At 46.2% G+C, this 25,348-nt stretch overlaps 1 protein-coding gene across 1 annotated transcript in view; it reads right to left on the reverse strand.

Annotated features, from left to right (window-relative positions):
• Positions 1-25,348, reverse strand: part of fndc3a (fibronectin type III domain containing 3A) — a 110,708-nt gene that overhangs the window by 47,950 nt on the left and 37,410 nt on the right. Inside the window, 5 exon segments of the mRNA XM_046296291.1 lie at positions 2,413-2,472; positions 2,615-2,766; positions 11,586-11,644; positions 16,878-17,177; positions 21,103-21,340. Of these exon segments, the coding sequence (XP_046152247.1) occupies positions 2,413-2,472; positions 2,615-2,766; positions 11,586-11,644; positions 16,878-17,177; positions 21,103-21,340 (809 nt within the window).

Below are 25,348 nucleotides of genomic sequence, written 5' to 3' on the forward strand. Positions count from 1 at the left end.
AGCTGCCAACAGCTAGCCAACGCTAGCCAACGTCTTCTGTATAGAACTCAACTACCCGGTCGCATTCACAGGTTGTATCACATTTTCAGTACAACGGTTTGATTTGTTTGATCGTAGCTGATTAGCTAGCTACATAGCACATCAAAGATAATTGTGTAGTCTAGACAGGTTCGCTAGCCATCTATTGTCGTTCTTTTAACGCAACGTAACGTAAACAACACTGCTAGCTAGCCTGCTGCCCCCGAATTGCAGAAACTATTACACTCAACAACACTGATTAGTGTAGTGTCAGCACCCACTGCCAGCTGGCCTATTCAGCAGTACTGTATCATTTTAATCATTTTAGTCAATAAGATTCTTGCTGTAGCTTAACTTTCTGAACATTCGATTAGTCCACTTGTCATTCAATCTCCTTTGCATTAGCGTAGACAGCCTGTCAACTATGTGTCTGTTTATCCCTGTTCTCTCCTTCTGCACAGACCACAAACGACAGACAGCCCACGTGGAGTTCCAGGTCTCCGGTAGCCTCTGGAACTGCCAATCTGCGGTCAACAAGGCAGAGTTCATCTCAGCCTATGCCTCCCTCCAGTCCCTCGATTACTGAGGAAACATGGATCACACAGACAACACTGCTACTCCTACTGACGTGTTCTCGCACACCCCGAGAGCGTCTGGTCAGCGGGGTGGTGGCACCGGGATCCTCATCTCTCCCAAGTGGTCATTCTCTCTTTCTCCCCTTACCCATCTGTCTATCGCCTCCTTTGAATTCCATGCTGTCACAGTTACTAGCCCTTTCAAGCTTAACATCCTTATCATTTATCGCCCTCCAGGTTCCCTCGGAGAGTTCATCAATGACTTGATGCCTTGATAAGCTCCTTTCCTGAGGACGGCTCACCTCTCACAGTTCTGGGCGACTTTAACCTCCCCACGACCTTTGACTCTTTCCTCTCTGCCTCCTTCTTTCCACACAGACAGAGGCAATACGCTGACCTCATCTTTACTAGATGCTGTTCTTCCACTAACCTCATTGCAACTCCCCTCCAAGTCTCCGACCACTGCCTTGTATCCTTTTCCCTCTCGATCCAACACCTCCCACACTGCCCCTGGATGGTATCGAACCTTCGATTAGCTAGCATCCTATCATCTCTTCCCTCCGCTCAAACCTTCTCCCACCTATCTCCTGATTCTGCCTCCTCAACCCTCCTCTCCTCCCTCTCTGCATCCCTTGACTCTCTATGTCCCCTATCCTCCAGGCCGGCTCGGTCCTCCCTCCCGCTCCGTGGCTTGATGACTCATTGCGAGCTCACAGAACAGGGCTCCGGGCAGCCGAGCGGAAATGGAGGAAAACTCGCCTCCCTGCGGACCTGGCATCCTTTCACTCCCTCCTCTCTACATTTTCCTCCTCGGTCTCTGCTGCTAAAGCCACTTTCTACCACGCTAAATTCCAAGCATCTGCCTCTAACCCTAGAAAGCTCATATCAGTGTGGATGACGGATCACCACCTCAAGCTGAACCTCGGCAAGACGGAGCTGCTCTTCCTCCCGGGGAAGGACTGCCCGTTCCATGATCTCGATCACGGTTGACAACTCCATTGTGTCCTCCTTCCCAGAGCGCCAAGAACCTTGGCGTGATCCTGGACAACACCCTGTCGTTCTCAACTAACATCAAGGCGGTGGCCCGTGTAGGTTCATGCTCTACAACATCCGCAGAGTACGACCCTGCCTCACACAGGAAGCGGCGCAGGTCCTAATCCAGGCACTTGTCATCTCCCGTCTGGATTACTGCACAGCTGTTGGCTGGGCTCCCTGCCTGTGCCATTAAACCCCTTCAACTCATCCAGAACAGCCCGTCTGGTGTTCAACCTTCCCAGTTCTCTCACGTCACCCCGCTCCTCCGTTCTCTCCACTGGCTTCCAGTTGAAGCTCGCATCCGCTACAAGACCATGGTGCTTGCCTACGGACTGTGAGGGAACGGCACCTCAGTACCTCCAGGCTCTGATTAAACAAGGGCACTGCGTTCATCCACCTCTGGCCTGCTCGCCTCCCTACCACTGAGGAAGTACAGCTCCCGCTCAGCCCAGTCAAAACTGTTCGCTGCCCTGGCCCCCAATGGTGGAACAAACTCCCTCACGACGCCAGGACAGCGGAGTCAATCACCACCTTCCGGAGACACCTGAAACCCCACCTCTTTAAGGAATACCTAGGATAGGTTAAGTAATCCCTCTCACCCCACCCCCCCTAAGTTTTAGATGCACTATTGTTAAGTGACTGTCCCACTGGATGTCATAAGGTGAATGCACCAATTTGTAAGTCGCTCTGGATAAGAGCGTCTGCTAAATGACTTAAATGTAATGTAAATGTAATGTAAATGATTAGAGCACACAGAGGGGCCCTGAACAGTAGTTGTACCAACCTGACGTGGTAGTCTGTTGCTGGCCTCAGGTCTTCTAAAGTTACACTTAGTTGTTCACCACTGGAACAGGAGAGGAGAGAGAAACCCCCCCATCAGAGGAAACAAGGGAGACATTTAGTACCACATCATTTCAGTAGGGAACGCCAGTCCATTGGCATGCAGGATAGCCAAACCAGCACACAAACACACACGGCATCCCTACCTGTACATGCTGGTGTACTTCCCGTCCTTGCCGCTGTAGGAGATGGACACATCGTAACTGAGAGGCTCCGGGGATTGGCTGACCCCCTCTCCCTCTGCCCTGCTGGGGGCCACCCAGCTCAACACTGCCCCTTTGGCCTGGATGTCTGTCACCTGGAGGGTTACACAAGACGGAATCAGCCGAGGTTCAGGATTAGAGAAATATGGATCTGTTGCACACTACTAATTAAGTGTCCTTTAGAAGAAAAATGCCCGGATTCTCAGCAAACTGACTATAAACAAAGGGAAAGGGTGAAAGTCTAATGCATTAAACTCCTTTACAGAGCAAATCCACAGCAGTAACCAACGGCAACACAGAGAGAACCAAGGAACTCATCATATACTTCAAAACACTTTATTGTTAGGACATCTTCAATATGTTCTGCATAGCCTTCTTCAGGGAGTACAAAGTAGAGATAGTAGGGCTAGTAGAGATAGATAGATAGTAGGGCTAGTAGAGATAGTAGGGCTAGTAGAGATAGATAGATAGTAGGGCTAGTAGAGATAGATAGAGAGTAGGGCTAGTAGAGACAGATAGATAGTAGGGCTAGTAGAGACAGATAGATAGTAGGGCTAGTAGAGACAGATAGATAGTAGGGCTAGTAGAGATAGTGGGGCTGGTAGAGATAGTAGGGCTAGTAGAGATAGTAGAGATAGTAGGGCTAGTAGAGATAGATAGATAGCAGGGCTAGTAGAGATAGTAGAGATAGATAGATAGCAGGGCTAGTAGAGATAGTAGGGCTAGTAGAGATAGTAGGGCTAGTAGAGATAGTAGGGCTAGTAGAGATAGTAGGGCTAGTAGAGATAGATAGATAGATAGATAGATAGATAGATAGATAGATAGATAGATAGATAGATAGATAGATAGATAGATAGTAGGGCTAGTAGAGATAGATAGATAGATAGTAGGGCTAGTAGAGATAGATAGATAGTAGGGCTAGTAGATATAGTAGGGCTAGTAGAGATAGTAGGGCTAGTAGAGATAGATATATAGTAGGGCTAGTAGAGATAGTAGGGCTAGTAGAGATAGATAGATAGTAGGGCTAGTAGAGATAGTAGGGCTAGTAGAGATAGATAGATAGTAGGGCTAGTAGAGATAGTAGGGCTAGTATAGATAGTAGGGCTAGTAGAGATAGATAGATAGTAGGGCTAGTAGAGATAGTAGGGCTAGTAGAGATAGATAGATAGTAGGGCTAGTAGAGATAGTAGGGCTAGTAGAGATAGATAGATAGTAGGGCTAGTAGAGATAGTAGGGCTAGTATAGATAGTAGGGCTAGTAGAGATAGTAGGGCTAGTAGAGATAGATAGATAGTAGGGCTAGTAGAGATAGTAGGGCTAGTAGAGATAGATAGATAGTAGGGCTAGTAGAGATAGTAGGGCTAGTAGAGATAGTAGGGCTAGTAGAGATAGATAGATAGTAGGGCTGGTAGAGATAGATAGATAGATAGTAGGGCTAGTAGAGAGATAGATAGATAGTAGGGCTGGTAGAGATAGTAGGGCTAGTAGAGATAGTAGGGCTAGTAGAGATAGATAGATAGTAGGGCTAGTAGAGATAGATAGATAGTAGGGCTAGTAGAGATAGTAGGGCTAGTAGAGATAGATAGATAGTAGGGCTAGTAGGGCTAGTAGAGATAGTGGGGCTAGTAGAGATAGTGGGGCTAGTAGAGATAGATAGATAGTAGGGCTAGTAGGGCTAGTAGAGATAGTAGGGCTAGTAGAGATAGTAGGGCTAGTAGAGATAGTAGGGCTAGTAGAGATAGTAGGGCTAGTAGAGATAGTAGGGCTAGTAGAGATAGTAGGGCTAGTAGAGATAGTAGGGCTAGTAGAGATAGTGGGGCTAGTAGAGATAGTGGGGCTAGTAGAGATAGTAGGGCTAGTAGAGATAGTAGGGCTAGTAGAGATAGTAGGGCTAGTAGAGATAGTGGGGCTAGTAGAGATAGTAGGGCTGGTAGAGATAGTAGGGCTGGTAGAGATAGTAGGGCTGGTAGAGATAGTAGGGCTAGTAGAGATAGTAGGGCTAGTAGAGATAAATAGATAGTAGGGCTAGTAGAGATAGATAGATAGTAGGGCTAGTAGAGATAGATAGATAGTAGGGCTAGTAGAGATAGTAGGGCTAGTAGAGATAGTAGGGCTAGTAGAGATAGTAGAGATAGCAGGGCTAGTAGAGATAGCAGGGCTAGTAGAGATAGTAGGGCTAGTAGAGATAGTAGGGCTAGTAGAGATAAATAGATAGTAGGGCTAGTAGAGATAGATAGATAGATAGATAGATAGATAGATAGATAGATAGATAGATAGTAGGGCTGGTAGAGATAGTAGGGCTAGTAGAGATAGTAGGGCTAGTAGAGATAGTAGGGCTAGTAGAGATAGATAGTAGGGCTAGTAGAGATAGTAGATAGTAGGGCTAGTAGAGATAGATAGATAGTAGGGCTAGTAGAGATAGATAGATAGTAGGGCTAGTAGAGATAGATAGATAGTAGGGCTAGTAGAGATAGATAGATAGTAGGGCTAGTAGAGATAGATAGATAGTAGGGCTAGTAGAGATAGATAGATAGTAGGGCTAGTAGAGATAGTAGGGCTAGTAGGGCTAGTAGAGATAGTAGGGCTAGTAGAGATAGTAGGGCTAGTAGAGATAGTAGGGCTAGTAGAGATAGTAGGGCTAGTAGAGATAGTAGGGCTAGTAGAGATAGTGGGGCTAGTAGAGATAGTAGGGCTAGTAGAGATAGATAGATAGTAGGGCTAGTAGAGATAGATAGATAGTAGGGCTAGTAGAGATAGTAGAGATAGTAGGGCTAGTAGAGATAGTAGGGCTAGTAGAGATAGTGGGGCTAGTAGAGATAGTGGGGCTAGTAGAGATAGTGGGGCTAGTAGAGATAGTGGGGCTAGTAGAGATAGTGGGGCTAGTAGGGCTAGTAGAGATAGATAGATAGTAGGGCTAGTAGAGATAGATAGATAGTAGGGCTAGTAGAGATAGTAGGGCTAGTAGAGATAGTAGGGCTAGTAGAGATAGTAGGGCTAGTAGAGATAGTAGGGCTAGTAGAGATAGTAGGGCTAGTAGAGATAGTAGGGCTAGTAGAGATAGTGGGGCTAGTAGAGATAGTAGGGCTAGTAGAGATAGTGGGGCTAGTAGAGATAGTGGGGCTAGTAGAGATAGTAGGGCTAGTAGAGATAGTAGGGCTAGTAGAGATAGTGGGGCTAGTAGAGATAGTAGGGCTGGTAGAGATAGTAGGGCTGGTAGAGATAGTAGGGCTGGTAGAGATAGTAGGGCTAGTAGAGATAGTAGGGCTAGTAGAGATAGTAGGGCTAGTAGAGCTGGTAGAGATAGTAGGGCTAATAGAGATAGTAGGGCTGGTAGAGATAGTGGGGCTAGTAGAGATAGTAGGGCTAGTAGAGATAGTGGGGCTAGTAGAGATAGATAGATAGTAGGGCTAGTAGAGATAGTAGGGCTAGTAGAGATAGTAGGGCTAGTAGAGCTGGTAGAGATAGTAGGGCTAGTAGAGATAGTAGGGCTAGTAGAGATAGATAGATAGTAGGGCTAGTAGAGATAGATAGATAGATAGTAGGGCTAGTAGAGATAGTGGGGCTAGTAGAGATAAATAGATAGTAGGGCTAGTAGATATAGTAGGGCTAGTAGAGATAGATAGATAGTGGGGCTAGTAGAGATAGTGGGGCTAGTAGAGATAGATAGTAGGGCTAGTAGAGACAGTAGGGCTAGTAGAGATAGATAGTAGAGTAGAGATAGTAGGGCTAGTAGAGATAGATAGATAGTAGGGCTAGTAGAGATAGTGGGGCTAGTAGAGATAGTGGGGCTAGTAGAGATAGTAGGGCTAGTAGAGATAGATAGATATTAGGGCTAGTAGAGATAGTGGGGCTAGTAGAGATAGATAGTGGTGCTAGTAGAGACATTAGGGCTAGTAGAGATAGATAGATAGATAGATAGATAGATAGATAGATAGATAGATAGATAGATAGATAGATAGATAGATAGATAGATAGATAGATAGATAGATAGTAGGGCTAGTAGAGATAGTAGGGCTGGTAGAGATAGTAGGGCTAGTAGAGATAGTAGGGCTAGTAGAGATAGTAGGGCTAGTAGAGATAGTGGGGCTAGTAGAGATAGATAGATAGATAGATAGATAGATAGATAGATAGATAGATAGATAGATAGATAGATAGATAGATAGATAGATAGATAGATAGAGATAGATAGTAGGGCTAGTAGAGACAGTAGGGCTAGTAGAGATAGATAGTAGGGCTAGTAGAGACAGTAGGGCTAGTAGAGATAGATAGATAGTAGGGCTAGTAGAGATAGTAGGGCTAGTAGGAATAGTAGATAGTGGAGATAGTAGGGCTAGTAGGAATAGTAGGGCTAGTAGAGATAGTGGGGCTAGTAGAGATAGTAGGGCTAGTAGAGATAGTGGGGCTAGTAGAGTTAGTGGGGCTAGTAGAGATAGATAGTAGGGCTAGTAGAGATAGTAGGGCTAGTAGAGACAGTAGGGCTAGTAGAGATAGATAGTAGGGCTAGTAGAGATAGTGGGGCTAGTAGAGATAGTAGGGTTAGTAGAGATAGTGGAGATAGTAGGGCTGGTAGAGATAGTAGGGCTAGTAGAGACAGTAGGGCTAGTAGAGATAGATAGATAGTAGGGCTAGTAGAGACAGTAGGGCTAGTAGAGATAGATAGATAGTAGGGCTAGTAGAGATAGTAGGGCTAGTAGAGATAGATAGATAGTAGGGCTAGTAGAGATAGATAGATAGATAGATAGTAGGGCTAGTAAAGATAGTAGGGCAGGTAGAGATAGTAGGGTTAGTAGAGATAGTGGAGATAGTAGGGCTGGTAGAGATAGTAGGGCTAGTAGAGACAGTAGGGCTAGTAGAGACAGTAGGGCTAGTAGAGACAGTAGGGCTAGTAGAGATAGATAGATAGTAGGGCTAGTAGAGATAGTAGGGCTAGTAGAGATAGATAGATAGTAGGGCTAGTAGAGATAGTAGGGCTAGTAGAGATAGTAGGGCTAGTAGGAATAGTAGAGATAGTGGAGATAGTAGGGCTAGTAGAGATAGTAGGGCAGGTAGAGATAGTAGGGCTAGTAGAGATAGTAGGGCTAGTAGAGATAGTAGAGATAGTGGAGATAGTAGAGATAGTAGGGCTGGTAGAGATAGTAGGGCTGGTAGAGATAGTAGGGCAGGTAGAGATAGTAGGGCTAGTAGAGATAGTAGGGCTAGTAGGAATAGTAGAGATAGTGGAGATAGTGTACTCCTGTAGGGAGGGCAACGTTAACCAGCTCTTTGCCTGACTAGGCATCTCTTGGGGATCTATTCTGTTTTGTGAGGTAAAAAAATTACATGGACCAACGGACAGGAAGTCAGGAAAAGTTCACTACATGGAAGAACGCAATCAACCCCTGTCTGTCTGTCCTCCTCCTCACCTCTGTCTGTGTAGTGTCTACCCACTGAGCTGGGGGCCAGTATGTCTCAGGAGGAGAATACTACCCCGCTTCATCCTCTCCATCTCTAACCCTCCCCCATCTCTCTCTCTCCATCTCTAACCCTCCCCCATCTCTCTCTCTCCATCTCTAACCCTTCCCCATCTCTCTCTCCATCTCTAACCCTCCCCCTTTCTCTCTCTCTCCATCTCTTTCTCTCTCTCTCCATCTCTTTCTCTCCATCTCCAAACCTCCCCACCTCTCTCTCCATCTCTAACCCTTCCCCATCTCTCTCTCCATCTCTAACCCTCCCCCATCTCTAACTCCATCTCTAACCCTCCCCATCTCTAACCCTTCCCCATCTCTCTCTCCATCTCTAACCCTCCCCCTTTCTCTCTCTCTCTCCATCTCCAAACCTCCCCACCTCTCTCTCCATCTCTAACCCTCCCCCATCTCTCTCTCTCTCAAACTCCAAACCTCCCCCATCTCTCAAACTCCAAACCTCCCCCATCTCTCAAACTCCAAACCTCCCCCATCTCTCAAACTCCAAACCTCCCCCATCTCTCAAACTCCAAACCTCCCCCATCTCTCAAACTCCAAACCTCCCCCATCTCTCAAACTCCAAACCTCCCCCATCTCTCAAACTCCAAACCTCCCCCATCTCTCAAACTCCAAACCTCCCCCATCTCTCAAACTCCAAACCTCCCCCATCTCTCAAACTCCAAACCTCCCCCATCTCTCAAACTCCAAACCTCCCCCATCTCTCAAACTCCAAACCTCCCCCATCTCTCAAACTCCAAACCTCCCCATCTCTCAAACTACAAACCTCCCCATCTCTCAAACTCCAAACCTCCCCCATCTCTCAAACTCCAAACCTCCCCATCTCTCAAACTCCAAACCTCCCCCATCTCTCAAACTCCAAACCTCCCCCATCTCTCAAACTCCCTATCTGGTCAAAAGTAGTACCCTATATAGGGAATAGGGTGCCATTTGGGATGTAAGCCTTTGACTGCACCAGCCTAATCCTGCATGGTACGAAGGAAGGAAAAGTGGTTCTTCATTAGAGCTTTGATCTGCTCCAGCAACTTAACATAAATCAGATTCAGAACAGAAAGACATTAGGCCTACTCAATGACTACAACATGATTAGGGTAAAAATCTCCACTCGCAATCCAACAAAAAGACCAGTTAAGTCCTCATCAGATCAGACATCAATAGCATTACCACCTCTGTCTTGTAGCCAACACCACCTCTGTCCTGTAGCCAACACCACCTCTGTCCTGTAGCCAACACCACCTCTGTCCTGTAGCCAACACCACCTCTGTCCTGTAGCCAACACCTCCTCTGTCCTGTAGCCAACACCTCCTCTGTCCTGTAGCCAACACCTCCTCTGTCCTGTAGCCAACACCTCCTCTGTCCTGTAGCCAACACCTCCTCTGTCCTGTAGCCAACACCTCCTCTGTCCTGTAGCCAACACCTCCTCTGTCCTGTAGCCAACACCTCCTCTGTCCGGTAGCCAACACCTCCTCCATACCTCCTCTGTTCTGTAGCTAATATCTCCTCCGTCCTGTAGCTAATACCTCCTCCATACCTCCTCTGTCCTGTAGCCAACACCTCCTCTGTCCTGTAGCCAACACCTCCTCTGTCCTGTAGCCAACACCTCCCCCGTCCTGTAGCTAACACCTCCTCCGTCCTGTAGCTAATACCTCCTCCGTCCTGTAGCTAATACCTCCTCCGTCCTGTAGCTAATACCTCATCCGTCCTGTAGCTAATACCTCCTCCGTCCTGTAGCTAATACCTCATCCGTCCTGTAGCTAATACCTCCTCTGTCCTGTAGCTAATACCTCCCCCGTTCTGTAGCTAATACCTCCTCCGTTCTGTAGTTCTGTAGCAGTCAGTTACCCCTGCCCCCCTCCTGACCTACCACCGCCCAGACAAGTACCCCTGCCCCCCATGCAACCACCCCCATTCAGCTACCCCGGCCCCCCATCCTACCACCCCCAGTCAGCAAACCCCCATATCCTACCAACCCCCATATCCTACCAACCCCCCAGTTAGCTACCCCCATCCTACGACCCCCAGTCAGCTACCCCCATCCTACCACCCCCAGTCAGCTACCCCCATCCTACCACCCCCAGTCAGCAATCCCTCCCTATCCTACCACCCCCAGTCAGCAAACCCCTCTATCCAACCACCCCCTATCTAACCCCCCAGTCAGCTACCCCTCCTACCCCCCAGTCAGCTACCCCCTATCGAACCACCCCCCAGTCAGCCACCCCCATCCAATATCCCCCAGTCAGCTAACCCCAATCCAACACCCCCAATCAGCTAACCCCCAATCAGCTAACCCCCTGTCCTGCCACCCCCAATCAGCTAACCCCCTGTCCTGCCACCCCCAATCAGCTAACCCCTAGTCAGCTAACCCCCAATCAGCTAACCCCCTGTCCTTCCACCCCCAATCAGCTAACATCCCTGTCCTTCCACCCCCAATCAGCTAACATCCCTGTCCTTCCACCCCCAATCAGCTAACCCCCATCCTTCCACCCCCAATCAGCTAACCCCCTGTCCTTCCACCCCCAATCAGCTAACCCCCTGTCCTTCCACCCCCAATCAGCTAACCCCCTGTCCTTCCACCCCCAATCAGCTAATCCCCCTGTCCTTCCACCCCCAATCAGCTAACCCCCTGTCCTTCCACCCCCAATCAGCTAACCCCCAATCAGCTAACCCCCTGTCCTTCCACCCCCAATCAGCTAACCCCCAATCAGCTAACCCCCTGTCCTTCCACCCCCAATCAGCTAACCCCCAATCAGCTAACACCCCATCCTTCCACCCCCCCAATCAGCTAACCCCCTTCAGCTAACCCCCATCCTTCCACCCCCCATCAGCTAACCCCCAATCAGCTAACATCCCTGTCCTTCCACCCCCAATCAGCTAACCCCCAATCAGCTAACCCCCAATCAGCTAACCCCAATCAGCTAACCCCCAATCAGCTTCCACCCCCAATCAGCTAACCCCCTGTCCTTCCACCCCCAATCAGCTAACCCCCTGTCCTTCCACCCCCAATCAGCTAACCCCCTGTCCTTCCACCCCCAATCAGCTAACCCCCTGTCCTTCCACCCCCAATCAGCTAACCCCCTGTCCTTCCACCCCCAATCAGCTAACCCCCTGTCCTTCCACCCCCAATCAGCTAACCCCTGTCCTTCCACCCCCAATCAGCTAACCCCTGTCCTTCCACCCCCAATCAGCTAACCCCCTGTCCTTCCACCCCCAATCAGCTAACCCCCTGTCCTTCCACCCCCAGTATTATATTATTTCACTTAGTATAATTACTATTATTGTAATATTGTTTCATTCACTTCTCTGTGACCTACATTGTTGGAGCTCCGAGCAGAAGAATTTCACCCTACCCTGCAATTACATCTGCAGCCCGTGTGCATGTCATAAACTCTTGATTTGAAATATTATGGTATGTAAAGTCCACGATATGAAAGACAAGACACAGAGAGAGACACTCACCACTGGTTTACTGACAGTGTTCAACAGGGCCTGTAGGAGCTGAGCCTCTTTATCCATGTCTAGAAGGAGACAAAGAAGAAATAACGATTTTTAAGTTATGCAATTTATTACGCACAAAAAAACAGATTCATCATACATATGTTTATCCCAGGGTAACAGGCAGGTCCATTCATGTACAGTCAAAAACTCTTCTCTGTCTCTGGAACCCCAACGGTGGGACCAGCTTCCCCCTTGATGCAAGGACAGCAGAGTCACTACCCACTTAGCTCTGACTAAGATGATAACTTTGTTATTGAGGGGAAAAAATGTACTTCACTACGACTGTGATGTGGTTGTCTCACCTAGCCATCTTGAGATGAAAGCACTAAGTCACTCTGGATAAGAGAGTCTACTAAAATCATTAAAATGACACTAAAGCTACAGGAGTGTTATGCGAGCACAGCCTGGAATAGGTTCTGGGATTCTTCAGATGGCATTGAGAAGTACACCACATCAGTCACTGGCTTTAACAATAAGTACATCGATGATGTCGTCCCCACAGTGACCGTACGTACATAACCCAACCAGAAAGCAATGGATTACAGGAAGCATCCGCACTGAGTTAAAGGGTAGAGCTGCCACTCTCAAGGAGCAGGACTCTATCAAATCAAATGTATTTACATAGCGCTTCGTACATCAGCTGATATCTCAAAGTGCTGTACAGAAACCCAGCCTAAAACCCCAAACAGCAAGCAATGCAGGTGTAGAAGCACGGAAGCTAATCCGGAAGCTTGTAAGAAATCTCGCTTTGCCCTCCGACGAACCATCAAACAGGCAAAGCGTCAATACAGGACTATGATTGAATCGTACTACGCCGGGTCCGAGGCTCGTCGGATGTGGCTTCAAACTTTTATAGACTACAAAGGGCAAGTAACACTAAAACATGCATGAGAGCATCAGCTGTTCCAGACGACTGAGCGATCACACTCTCCGTAGACATTGGGAGTAAGACCTTTAAACAGGTCAACAACCTCAAGGCCGCAGGGCCAGACAGATTACCAGGACGTGTACTGCAAGCATGTGCTGACAAACTGGCAAGTGTCTTCACTGACATTTTCAACCTCTCCCTGTCTGAGTCTGTAATACCAACATGTTTCAAGCAGACCACCATAGTCCCTTTGCCCAAGAACACTAAGGTAACCTGCATAAATGACTACTGACCCGTAGCACTCACATCAGTAGCCATTAAGTGCTTTGAAAGGCTGGTCATGGCCCATATCAACACCATTATCCCAGAAACATTAGACCCACTCCAATTTGCATACCGCCCCAACAGATCCACAGATAATGCAATCTCTATGGCACTCAACAGTGCCCTTTCCAACCTGGACAAAAGGAACACCTACAGCTGAAGTCGGAAGTTTACATACACCTTAGCCAAATACATTTAAACTCAGTTTTTCACAATTCCTGACATTTAATCAGAGTAAAAATGCCCCGTCTTAGCTCAGTTAGGATCACCACTTTATTTTAAGAATGTGAAATGTCAAAATAATAGTGGAGAGAATTATTTATTTCAGCTTTTATTTGTTTCATCACATTCCCAGTGGGTCAGAAGTTTACATGCACTCAATTAGTATTTGGTAGCATTGCCTTTAAATTGTTTAACTTGGGTCAAACGTTTTGGGGAGCCTTCCAGAAGCTTCCCACAATAAGTTGGATGAATTTTGGCCCGTTCCTCCTGACAGAGCTGATGTAACTTTTCTGTAGGATTGAGGTCAGGGTTTTGTGATGGCCACTCCAACAACTTGACATTGTTGACCTTAAGCCTTTTTGTCACAATTTTGGAAGTATGCTTGGGGTCATTGTCCATTTGGAAGACCCATTTACGACCAAGCTTTAACTTCCTGACTGATGTCTTGAGATGTTGCTTCAATATATCCACATAATTTCCCCTCATGTTGCCATCTATTTTGTGAAGTGCACCAGTCCCTCCTGCAGAAAAGCACCCCCACAACATGATGCTGCCACCCCCGTGCTTCACGGTTGGGATGATGTTCTTCTTGCAAGCCTCCCCCTTTTTCCTCCAAACATAACGAATATCATTATGGCCAAACAGTTCTATTTTTGTTTCATCAGACCAGAGGACATTTCTCCAAAAAGTATGATCTTTGTCCCCATGTGCAGTTGCAAACCGTAGTCTGGCTTTTTTATGGCGGTTTTGGAGCAGTGGCTTCTTCCTTGCTGAGCGGCCTTTCAGGTTATGTCGATATAGGACTCATTTCACTGTGGGTATAGATACTTTTGTACCGGTTTCCTCCAGCATCTTCACAAGGTCCTTTGCTGTTGTTCTGGGATTGATTTGCACTTTTCACACCAAAGTATGTTCATCTCTAGGAGACAGAACGTGTCTCCTTCCTGAGCGGTATGACGGCTGCATGGTCCCATGGTGTTTATACTTGCGTTCTATTGTTTATACAGATTACCTTCAGACGTTTCTGAGGTCTTGGCTGATTTCTATTGATTTTCCCATGATGTCAAGCAATGAGGCAGAGTTTGAAGGTAGGCCTTGAAATACATCCACAGGTACACCTCCAATTGATTCAAATGATGTCAATTAGCCTATCAGAAGCATCTAAAGCCATGACATCATTTTGTGGAATTTAGCGAGCTGTTTTGAAGGCACAGTCAACTTAGAGTATGTAAACTTCTGACCCACTGGAATTGTGATACAGTGAATTATAAGTGAAATAATCTGCCTGTAGAAAATTGTTGGAAAAATAACTTGTGTCATGCACAAAGTAGATGTCCTAACAGACTTGCCAAAACTATAGTTTGTTAACAAGAAATGTGGTGTGGTTGAAAAACTGGTTTTAATCGGGTAAAGCCCTGGGGGATACCAACATCTGAGTGTCTGGTTAGTGGTGTTGGTGATCTGGTTACTGGTGATCTGGTTACTGGTGTTGGTGATCTGGTTACTGGTGATCTGGTTACTGGTGATCTGGTGATCTGGTTACTGGTGATCTGGTTAGTGGTGTTGGTGATCTGGTTAGTGGTGATCTGGTTAGTGGTGTTGGTGATCTGGTTAGTGGTGATCTGGTGTTGGTGATCTGGTTACTGGTGTTGGTGATCTGGTTACTGGTGTTGGTGATCTGGTTACTGGTGTTGGTGATCTGGTTACTGGTGATCTGGTTACTGGTGATCTGGTTACTGGTGATCTGGTTACTGGTGATCTGGTTACTGGTGATCTGGTTACTGGTGTTGGTGATCTGGTTACTGGTGTTGGTGATCTGGTTACTGGTGTTGGTGATCTGGTTACTGGTGTTGGTGATCTGGTTACTGGTGTTGGTGCTCTGGTTACTCACTGACACATTGCGTTCGGTTCTGATATAAAAGTAAGCGACGCGTCAAAGTTATTCTATTCAATCTACTTCAATAATGTATAATTATTAATTACGCTACTAATAAATGTGCAGTAATAGGACAAAATGCCCGGGGACTCTCATTTCCACCAGAGAGTAACGGTTAATGTGATTGGATGCCCGGGGACTCTCATTTCCACCAGACAGTAACAGTTAATGTGATTGGATGCCCGGGGACTCTCATTTCCACCAGACAGTAACGGTTAATGTGATTGGATGCCCGGGGACTCTCATTTCCACCAGAGAGTAACGGTTAATGTGATTGGATGTTAATTATTTGACCTGAGATGGTTTAATATCTGGCAGTGAAACTCAGGCGAGAGAGAAAAAAAAAAGAAAACATTTTTTAAAATTGCGAATGACATTTTTATTTGGCGTACCCCTGAAGGCTCGTACCCACAGTTTGGTAATAACTGGTGTAATGGAATGTATATCCTTGTGTGGTTTTGTGGATTTTTGAAAACTTATGCAGACGACATAGCCAGTCATAAAATAACACAGTACATGTCACAACAGGTCCAAATATACAGTGCATTACACTACCATAACGACCTGATTGGTGGAGTGCTACAGAAATGGCTGTCCATCTGGAAGGTTCTCCCATCTCCACAGAGGAATTCTGGAGCTTTGTCAGAGTGACCATCGGGTTTTTGGTCACCTCCCTGACCAAGGTCCTTCTCCCCCGATTGCTCAGTTTGGCCGGCTGGCCAGCTCTAAGAAGAGTCTTGGTGGTTCCAAACTTCTTCCATTTAAGAATGATGGAGGCCACTGTGTTCTTGGGGAACTTCAATGTGGCAGACATTTTTTGGTACCCTTCCCCAGATCTGTGCCTCGACACAATCCTGTCTTTGCTCTGACATTCACTGTAAACTGTAAACTGGGTGTGGTGTTATATAGACAGGGTGTTTATAGACAGGGTGTGTTATATAGACAGGGTGTGTTATATAGACAGGGTGTGTTATATAGACAGGGTGTGTTATATAGACAGGGTGTGTTATATAGACAGGGTGTGTTATATAGACAGGGTGTGTTATATAGACAGGGTGTGTGCCTTTCCAAATCATGTCCAATCAATTGAATTTACCACAGGTGGACCCCAATCAAGTTGTAGAAACATCTCAAGGATGATCAATGGAAACAGGATGCACCTGAGATCAATTTGTGTCTCAAACAAAGGGTTTGAATACTGATGTAAATAAGGTATTTGTTTCATATTTGTAATACATTTGCAAAAATGTCTAAAAACCTATTCTCTTTGTCATTACGGGGTATTGTGTGTAGGTTGATGATGAAAAAATGTGAATCCATTTTAGATTAAGGCTGTAATGGCACAAATGTGGATCAAGTCAAGGGGTCTGAATACTTTCCCGAATGGCTTGTTTGTGTCACAACAGTGTTATGACCATACTATGACAGTGTTATGACCATACTATGACAGGATATGACAGTGTTATGACCATACTATGACAGTGTTATGACCATACTATGACAGGATATGACAGTGTTATGACCATACTATGACAGGATATGACAGTGTTATGACAGCTGTTACACACATTATGACCATGGGTGTCAAGCAAAGTGTTACAATTGGGTACTTTTCCCACCACTGCCCCTTCGCCCAGCCCCTTGTCCCAACCCCTGTTCCTGACCCCTGACCCAGCCCCTGTTCCTGACCCAGCCCCTGTTCCTGACCCAGCCCCTGTTCCTGACCCAGCCCTTGTCCCAACCCCCTGTTCCTGTCCCAACGCCTGACCCAGCCCCTGTACCTGTCCCAGCCCCTGACCCAGCCCCTGTTCCTGTCCCAGCCCCTGTCCCAGCCCCTGACCCCAGCCCCTGGTCCTCTCCTTCAGCTTAAATAGCCACCTCTCGGGCCACTGGCCCTCCTTACCTCCAGGTTCTTTCTCCATCTGCTTGGCGGTGGTGCTGGTCTGTCCCTGTCCCAGTTCAGCCTCCAGCCCCTTCCCTCCTCCAACCACTCCATTGTAGATACTGTCCATGGAGGGGGGGCTGCTTCGACTCTTCTGTGGCGAGGGAGGGGGGCTGTCCTTCATCTGACCTCCTCCTCCTCTCTCTCCACCTTGCCGCTCCTTGAGCTTCTTCTGCAGACGCTCGTAGGTCTTGCTGGCCCTTTCGTCGCGGTGAACGAACGGCGGCGGGCGTCCGTGTGGGGAATGAGAATCTGCCGAGACTGGGAGGAGACCAGACACACAGAGACACTTAGACACGCAGAACAGGTATGTACAGAGACACACACAGAGACACTTAGACATGCAGAACAGGTATGTACAGAGACACACACAGAGACACTTAGACACGCAGAACAGGTATGTACAGACACACTTAGACACGCAGAACAGGTATGTACAGAGACACTTAGACACGCAGAACAGGTATGTACAGAGACACTTAGACACGCAGAACAGGTATGTACAGAGACACTTAGACACGCAGAACAGGTATGTACAGAGACACTTAGACACGCAGAACAGGTATGTACAGAGACACTTAGACACGCAGAACAGGTATGTACAGAGACACTTAGACACGCAGAACAGGTATGTACAGAGACACTTAGACACGCAGAACAGGTATGTACAGAGACACTTAGACATGCAGAACAGGTATGTACAGAGACACTTAGACATGCAGAACAGGTATGTACAGAGACACTTAGACACGCAGAACAGGTATGTACAGAGACACTTAGACACGCAGAACAGGTATGTACAGAGACACTTAGACATGCAGAACAGGTATGTACAGAGACACTTAGACACGCAGAACAGGTATGTACAGAGACACTTAGACACGCAGAACAGGTATGTACAGAGACACTTAGACATGCAGAACAGGTATGTACAGACACACACACAGAGACACTTAGACATGCAGAACAGGTATGTACAGAGACACTTAGACATGCAGAACAGGTATGTACAGAGACACTTAGACATGCAGAACAGGTATGTACAGAGACACTTAGACACGCAGAACAGGTATGTACAGACACACACAGATCCTTCAGAACAGGTATTCAGAGACACTTGACTTATTCCACATTACAGGGTTACAGCCGAATTTAAAATGGATTCAATTGAGATTTGTCTTGAGTCAATAAGTACACAAACCCTTTGTTATGTCAAGCCTAACTAAGTTGAGTAAAAGAATGTGCTTAACAAATCACATAATAAATTGTATGGACTCTGTGTGCAATAATAATGCTTAATATGATTTTTGTCATGACTACAGAACATCTCTGTACACCCACACAGACATTTATCAGAAAGGTCCCCCAGTCAAGCAGTGAATTTCAAACACAGATTTAACCACAAAGACCAGAGAGTTTTCCAATGACTCAAATTAAGGGCACCTATTGGTAGATGGGTAAAAATAAAGCAGATATTGAATATCCCTTTGAACCCGGTGAAGTTATTAATTGCACTTTGGATGGTGTATCAACAAAGTCACTAATAAAGATACAGGCGTCCTTCCTAACTCAGTTGCCAGAGAGGAAGGAAACCGCTCAGGGATTTCACCATGAGGCCAATGGTGACTTTAAAACAGTTACAGAGTTTAATGGCTGTGATAGGAGACAACTGAGGATGGATCAACATTGTAGTTACTCCACAATACTAACTGAGGATGGATCAACAACATTATAGAGACTCCACAATACTAACTGAGGATGGATCAACAACATTATAGAGACTCCACAATACTAACTGAGGATGGATCAACAACATTATAGAGACTCCACAATACTAACAGAGGATGGATCAACAACATTATAGAGACTCCACAATACTAACTGAGGATGGATCAACAACATTATAGAGACTCCACAATACTAACAGAGGATGGATCAACAACATTATAGAGACTCCACAATACTAACTGAGGATGGATCAACAACATTATAGAGACTCCACAATACTAACAGAGGATGGATCAACAACATTATAGAGACTCCACAATACTAACTGAGGATGGATCAACAACATTATAGAGACTCCACAATACTAACTGAGGATGGATCAACAACATTATAGAGACTCCACAATACTAACAGAGGATGGATCAACAACATTATAGAGACTCCACAATACTAACAGAGGATGGATCAACAACATTATAGAGACTCCACAATACTAACTGAGGATGGATCAACAACATTATAGAGACTCCACAATACTAACTGAGGATGGATCAACAACATTATAGAGACTCCACAATACTAACAGAGGATGGATCAACAACATTATAGAGACTCCACAATACTAACTGAGGATGGATCAACAACATTATAGAGACTCCACAATACTAACTGAGGATGGATCAACAACATTATAGAGACTCCACAATACTAACAGAGGATGGATCAACAACATTATAGAGACTCCACAATACTAACTGAGGATGGATCAACAACATTATAGAGACTCCACAATACTAACTGAGGATGGATCAACAACATTATAGAGACTCCACAATACTAACTGAGGATGGATCAACAACATTATAGAGACTCCACAATACTAACAGAGGATGGATCAACAACATTATAGAGACTCCACAATACTAACAGAGGATGGATCAACAACATTATAGAGACTCCACAATACTAACCTAAATGACAGAGTGAAACGAAGGAAGCTTGAACAGAATACAAATATTCCACAACAAATGGAATGTTTGGGGCAAATCCAATACAACACATTACTGACAATAAGAATGTTGGAGGCCACTATGTTCTCAAACGGAACACGTTTGGAACCACCAAGTCTCTTCCTAGAGATGGCCGCCCGGCCAAACTGAGCAATAAGGGGAGAAGGGCCTTGGTCAGGGAGGTGACCAAGAATCCAATGGTCACTCTGACAGAGCTCTAGTGTTTGTCTATGGAGATGGGAGAACCTTCCAGAAGGACAATCATCTCTGCACTCCACCAATCAGGTCTTTATGGTAGAGTAACCAGACGGAAGCCACTTCTCAGTAAAAGGCACATATGACAGCCCGCCTGGAGTTTGCCAACAGGCACCTAAAGGACTAAACAAGATTCTCTGTTCTGATGAAACCAAGATTGAAGTCTTTGGCCTGAATGCCAAACGTCACGTCTGGAGGAAACCTGGCACCATCCCGACGGTGAAGCATGGAGGTGGCAGCATCATGCTGTGGGAATGTTTTTCAGCGGCAGGGACTGGGAGACTCGTCAGGATCGAGACAAAGATGAACGGAGCAAAGTACAGAGAGATTCTTGATGAAAACCTGTTCCAGAGCACTCAGGATCTCAGACTGGGACGAAAGTTCACCTTCCAACAGGACAACGACCCAAAGCACACAGCCAAGACATTGCAGGAGTGGCTTCTGGACAAGTCTCTGAATGTCCTTGAGTGGCCCAGTCAGAGCCCGGACTTGAACCCGATCGAACATCTCTGGAGAGACCTGAAAATAGCTATGCAGCGACACTCCCCATCCAACCTGACAGAGCTTGAGAAGATTTGCAGAGAAGAATGGGAGAAACTCCCCAAATACAGGTGTGCCAAGCTTGTTCCATCATACCCAAGAAGACTTGAGGCTGTAATCGCTGCCAAAGGTGCTTCAACACTGAGTAAATAGTCTGAATATTAATGTAAATGTCACATTTCATTTAGTACATTTGCTAAGATGTCTATAAACCTGTTTTTGCCATTATGGGGTATTGTCTGTAGATTGATGAGGAAAAACAACAATTTAATCCAATTTAGAATAAGACTGTAAAGTAACAAAATGTGGGAAAAGTTTTGGAGTGTAGTGTATACTATGTAGTGTATACTATGTAGTGTATAGTGTATACTATTTAGTGTATTTGGAGTGTAGCGTATGCAATGTAGTGTATACTATGTAGTGTGTAGCTTATACTATGTAGCGCATATCATATAGTGTATAGTGTATACTATATAGTGTGTAATGTATACTACGTAGTGTGCAGTGTATACTATGCAGTGTATACTATGTAGTGTGTAGCGCTATACTACTATGTAGTGTATACTATGTAGTGTATAGTATGTAGTGTATACTATGTGGTGTATAGTGTAGTGTATACTATGTAGTGAATACTATGTAGTGTATATACTCACCCTGCTCTGAGTAAATGTGTGCCGGGTGGTACTGTGGTATATACTGGGAGCTCATGTCCCCCGCCATGCCTGTGTAGAGGTGGGGTGGGGGGGGCAACATGGCGGGGTGGGGGATGAAGGCGGGCAGGTGGGCGTGGGGTGGAGGAGGGGGGTGGTGCAGGGGGGAGTGGCCCCCAGGGTGGAACTCTGGCTGCTGAGGTAAGACCAGAACACGTCGAACTCCATTCTCCTCTATGATCTGATGGACGGAGAGAGAGAGAGAGAGAGAGGTAGGCAGAGAGCGAGAGAGAGCGAGGTAGGGAGAGAGCGAGGTAGGCAGAGAGCGAGGTAGAGCGAGAGAGAGAGCGAGGTAGGCAGAGAGCGAGGTAGGGAGAGAGCGAGAGAGAGAGAGAGCGAGGTAGGGAGAGAGCGAGAGAGCGAGAGAGAGAGCGAGGTAGGGAGAGAGAGAGCGAGAGAGAGCGAGGTAGGGAGAGAGCGAGAGAGAGCGAGGTAGGGAGAGAGCGAGAGAGAGAGCGAGGTAGGGAGAGAGCGAGAGAGAGCGAGGTAGGGAGAGAGCGAGGTAGGGAGGTAGGGAGAGAGCGAGAGTAGGGAGGTAGGGAGAGAGAGAGCGAGAGGGAGCGAGGTAGGGAGAGAGCGAGGTAGGGAGAGCGAGCGAGGTAGGGAGAGAGCGAGGTAGGGAGAGAGCGAGGTAGGGAGAGAGAGAGAGCGAGGTAGGGAGAGAGCGAGGTAGGGAGAGAGCGAGAGGGGTAGAGAGCGAGGTAGGGGTAGGGAGAGGTAGGGAGAGAGAGAGGTAGGGAGAGCGAGAGCGAGGTAGGGAGAGAGCGAGGTAGGGAGAGAGCGAGGTAGGGAGAGAGCGAGGTAGGGAGAGAGAGGAGGGAGAGAGAGAGGGGTAGGGAGAGAGAGGGGTAGGGAGAGAGCGAGAGAGAGAGGGGTAGGGAGAGAGTGAGAGAGAGAGGGGGTAGGGAGAGAGTGAGAGAGAGAGAGAGCGAGGTAGGGAGAGAGTGAGGGAGAGAGTGAGGGAGAGAGTGCGAGAGAGAGAGGTAGGTAGGGAGAGAGTGAGGTAGGGAGAGAGCGAGAGAGCGAGAGAGGGGTAGGGAGAGAGCTAGATTCAGCCTGCCTGCTGTCTGTATAAGCATCTACAGAGCCTGTCTTCTGTAGCGATGGGGAGAGAAAGAGAGAGAACAACAATTATTATTGGAAACTTCTGTATATAATCTGAGACAACAGGTTATTAGGGGTTACAAATGTTTGATTGTGTCTGAGGACGTAGAATGAGTCAGACATGAAATCAGGAGGCCAAAATCAGACTTATGAAAGGAGAACCGGGATGTATAAGCATCTACAGAGCCTTCAGTATTCATGCCTGCTGTCTGTATAAGCATCTACAGAGCCTTCAGTATTCATGCCTGCTGTCTGTATAAGCATCTACAGAGCCTTCAGTATTCGTGCCTGCTGTCTGTATAAGCATCTACAGAGCCTTCAGTATTCGTGCCTGCTGTCTGTATAAGCATCTACAGAGCCTTCAGTATTCATGCCTGCTGTCTGTATAAGCATCTACAGATCCTTCAGTATTCATGCCTGCTGTCTGTATAAGCATCTACAGAGCCTTCAGTATTCATGCCTGCTGTCTGTATAAGCATCTACAGAGCCTTCAGTATTCATGCCTGCTGTCTGTATAAGCATCTACAGAGCCTTCAGTATTCATGCCTGCTGTCTGTATAAGCATCTACAGAGCCTTCAGTATTCATGCCTGCTGTCTGTATAAGCATCTACAGATCCTTCAGTATTCATGCCTGCTGTCTGTATAAGCATCTACAGAGCCTTCAGTATTCGTGCCTGCTGTCTGTATAAGCATCTACAGAGCCTTCAGTATTCGTGCCTGCTGTCTGTATGTGAGTCTTTCGGGGTAAGTCTCTAAGAGTGATTACAGCTGTGAGTCTTTCGGGGTAAGTCTCTAAGAGCGATTACAGCTGTGAGTCTTTCTGGGTAAGTCTAAGAGTGATTACAGCTGTGAGTCTTTCTGGGTAAGTCTCTAAGAGCGACTACAGCTGTGAGTCTTTCGGGGTAAGTCTTAAGAGCTGTGAGTCTTTCGGGGTAAGTCTTAAGAGCTGTGAGTCTTTCTGGGTGAGTCTCTAAGAGCTGTGAGTCTTTCTGGCTGTGAGTCTTTCTGGGTGAAGTAGTCTTTCTGGGTGAGTCTTTGTGAGTCTGGGTGAGTCTCTAAGAGCTGTGAGTCTTTCTGGGTGAGTCTCTACAGCTGTGAGTCTTTTGGGGTAAGTCTCTAAGAGCCGTGAGTCTTTCTGGGTGAGTCTCTAAGAGCTGTGAGTCTTTCTGGGTGAGTCTCTACAGCTGTGAGTCTTTCGGGGTAAGTCTCTAAGAGCTGTGAGTCTTTCTGGGTAAGTCTCTAAGAGCTGTGAGTCTTTCTGGGTGAGTCTCTAAGAGCTGTGAGTCTTTCTGGGTGAGTCTCTAAGAGCTGTGAGTCTTTCTGGGTAAGTCTCTAAGAGCTGTGAGTCTTTCTGGGTAAGTCTAAGAGCTGTGAGTCTTTCTGGGTAAGTCTAAGAGCTGTGAGTCTTTCGGGGTAAGTCTCTAAGAGCTGTGAGTCTTTCGGGGTAAGTCTCTAAGAGCTGTGAGTCTTTCGGGGTGAGTCTCTAAAGCTGTGAGTCTTTCGGGGTAAGTCTCTAAGAGCTGTGAGTCTTTCGGGGTGAGTCTCTACAGCTGTGAGTCTTTCGGGGTAAGTCTCTAAGAGCTGTGAGTCTTTCTGGGTGAGTCTCTACAGCTGTGAGTCTTTCTGGGTGAGTCTCTAAGAGCTTTGCACACCTGGATTATACAATGTGTACATTATTCTGTCAGGTTGGTTGTTGGTCATTGCTAGACAGCCATTGTTCCAGTCTTGACATACATTTTGAAGCCAATGTCATTCAATGTCAGGAACATTCAATGTCCTCTTTCTTAGCAAATCGGGTGTAGATTTAGCCTTGTTTATTAGGTTATTGTCCTGCTGAAAGGTGAATTCATCTCCCAGTGTCTGGTGGACAGCAGCTTGAACCAGGTTTTTCCTCTAGGATTTTGCCTGTGCTTAGCCCTTTTCAGTTTATTTTTATCCTAAAAAACTCCCTACTTCTTGCCGATGACAAGCATACAGCCACCAACATGCTTGAAAATATGGAGGCAGTTACTCAGTGATGCGTTGTGTTGGATTTGCTCCAAACATTTTTCAGGACAAAAATATATTTTTGTTGCAGTTTAATTTTGCAGTTTAATTTTAGTGCCTTATTGCAAACAGGATGCATGTTTTGGAGAATATATATTTCTTCTGTATAGGCTTACTTCTTTTCACTCTGTCCTTTAGCATTCTGGAGTAACTACACTGTTGTTGAGCCATGCTCAGTTTCCTCCTATACATGCTCACGAGTAGCACAGCGGTCTAAGGCACTGCATCTCAGTGCATGAGGTGACACTCGTCTCCGGTTCGAATCCAGGTTGCATCACATCCGGCCGTGAATGGGAGTCCCATAAGGCAGAGCACAATTGGCCCAGCGTCATCCGGGTTTGGCCAGTGTAGGCAGTCATTGTAAATAATAATTTGTCTTCAACTGTCTCGCCTAGTTAAATATATATTTTTATAAACAATTTTTAAAAAACAGTAACGGTTTTAAAGTGACCATTGGTCTCCTGGTGAAATCCCTGAGTAGTTTACTTCCTCTCCGGCAACTGAGTTAGGAAGGAAACCTGTATCTTTGTAGTGACTGGATGTATTGATACACCATCCAAAGTGTAATGAATAACTTCACCAGGTTTAAAAGGATATTCATTATATATTTTATATATTCTGTTTTTTGACTCTACCAATTCACTGCCCGGTTGAGGACCTTACAGGTGGGGTACAGAGATGTTAAAACACTATTATTGCACACAAAGCAAGTTATCGTGTGACTTGTTAAGCAAACTGTTACTCCTGAACTTTAAGCCACAACAAAGGGCTTGAAAACTTATCGACTCGAAGACATTTTCAGCTTATTGACTAAAACATTTCTAAAACCCGGTTCCACTTCCACAGAGTACTTTGTGTAGGTCAGTGACCCCCCCCCCCCAAAAAAAAATCTAAATGTTTAATTCAGGCTGTAATGTAACATAATATAAAAAAGGTCAAGGGGTCAGAGTACTTTCTGAAGGCACTGGACATTACAAAGGTCAAATCCAATTTAAATTGTAGGTGTGTGTTTGTGTGTCCACGAGACAGGAAGAGAGG

The sequence above is a fragment of the Oncorhynchus gorbuscha genome, linkage group LG13 (genome assembly GCF_021184085.1).
Source record: "Oncorhynchus gorbuscha isolate QuinsamMale2020 ecotype Even-year linkage group LG13, OgorEven_v1.0, whole genome shotgun sequence".
NCBI lineage: Eukaryota > Metazoa > Chordata > Actinopteri > Salmoniformes > Salmonidae > Oncorhynchus > Oncorhynchus gorbuscha.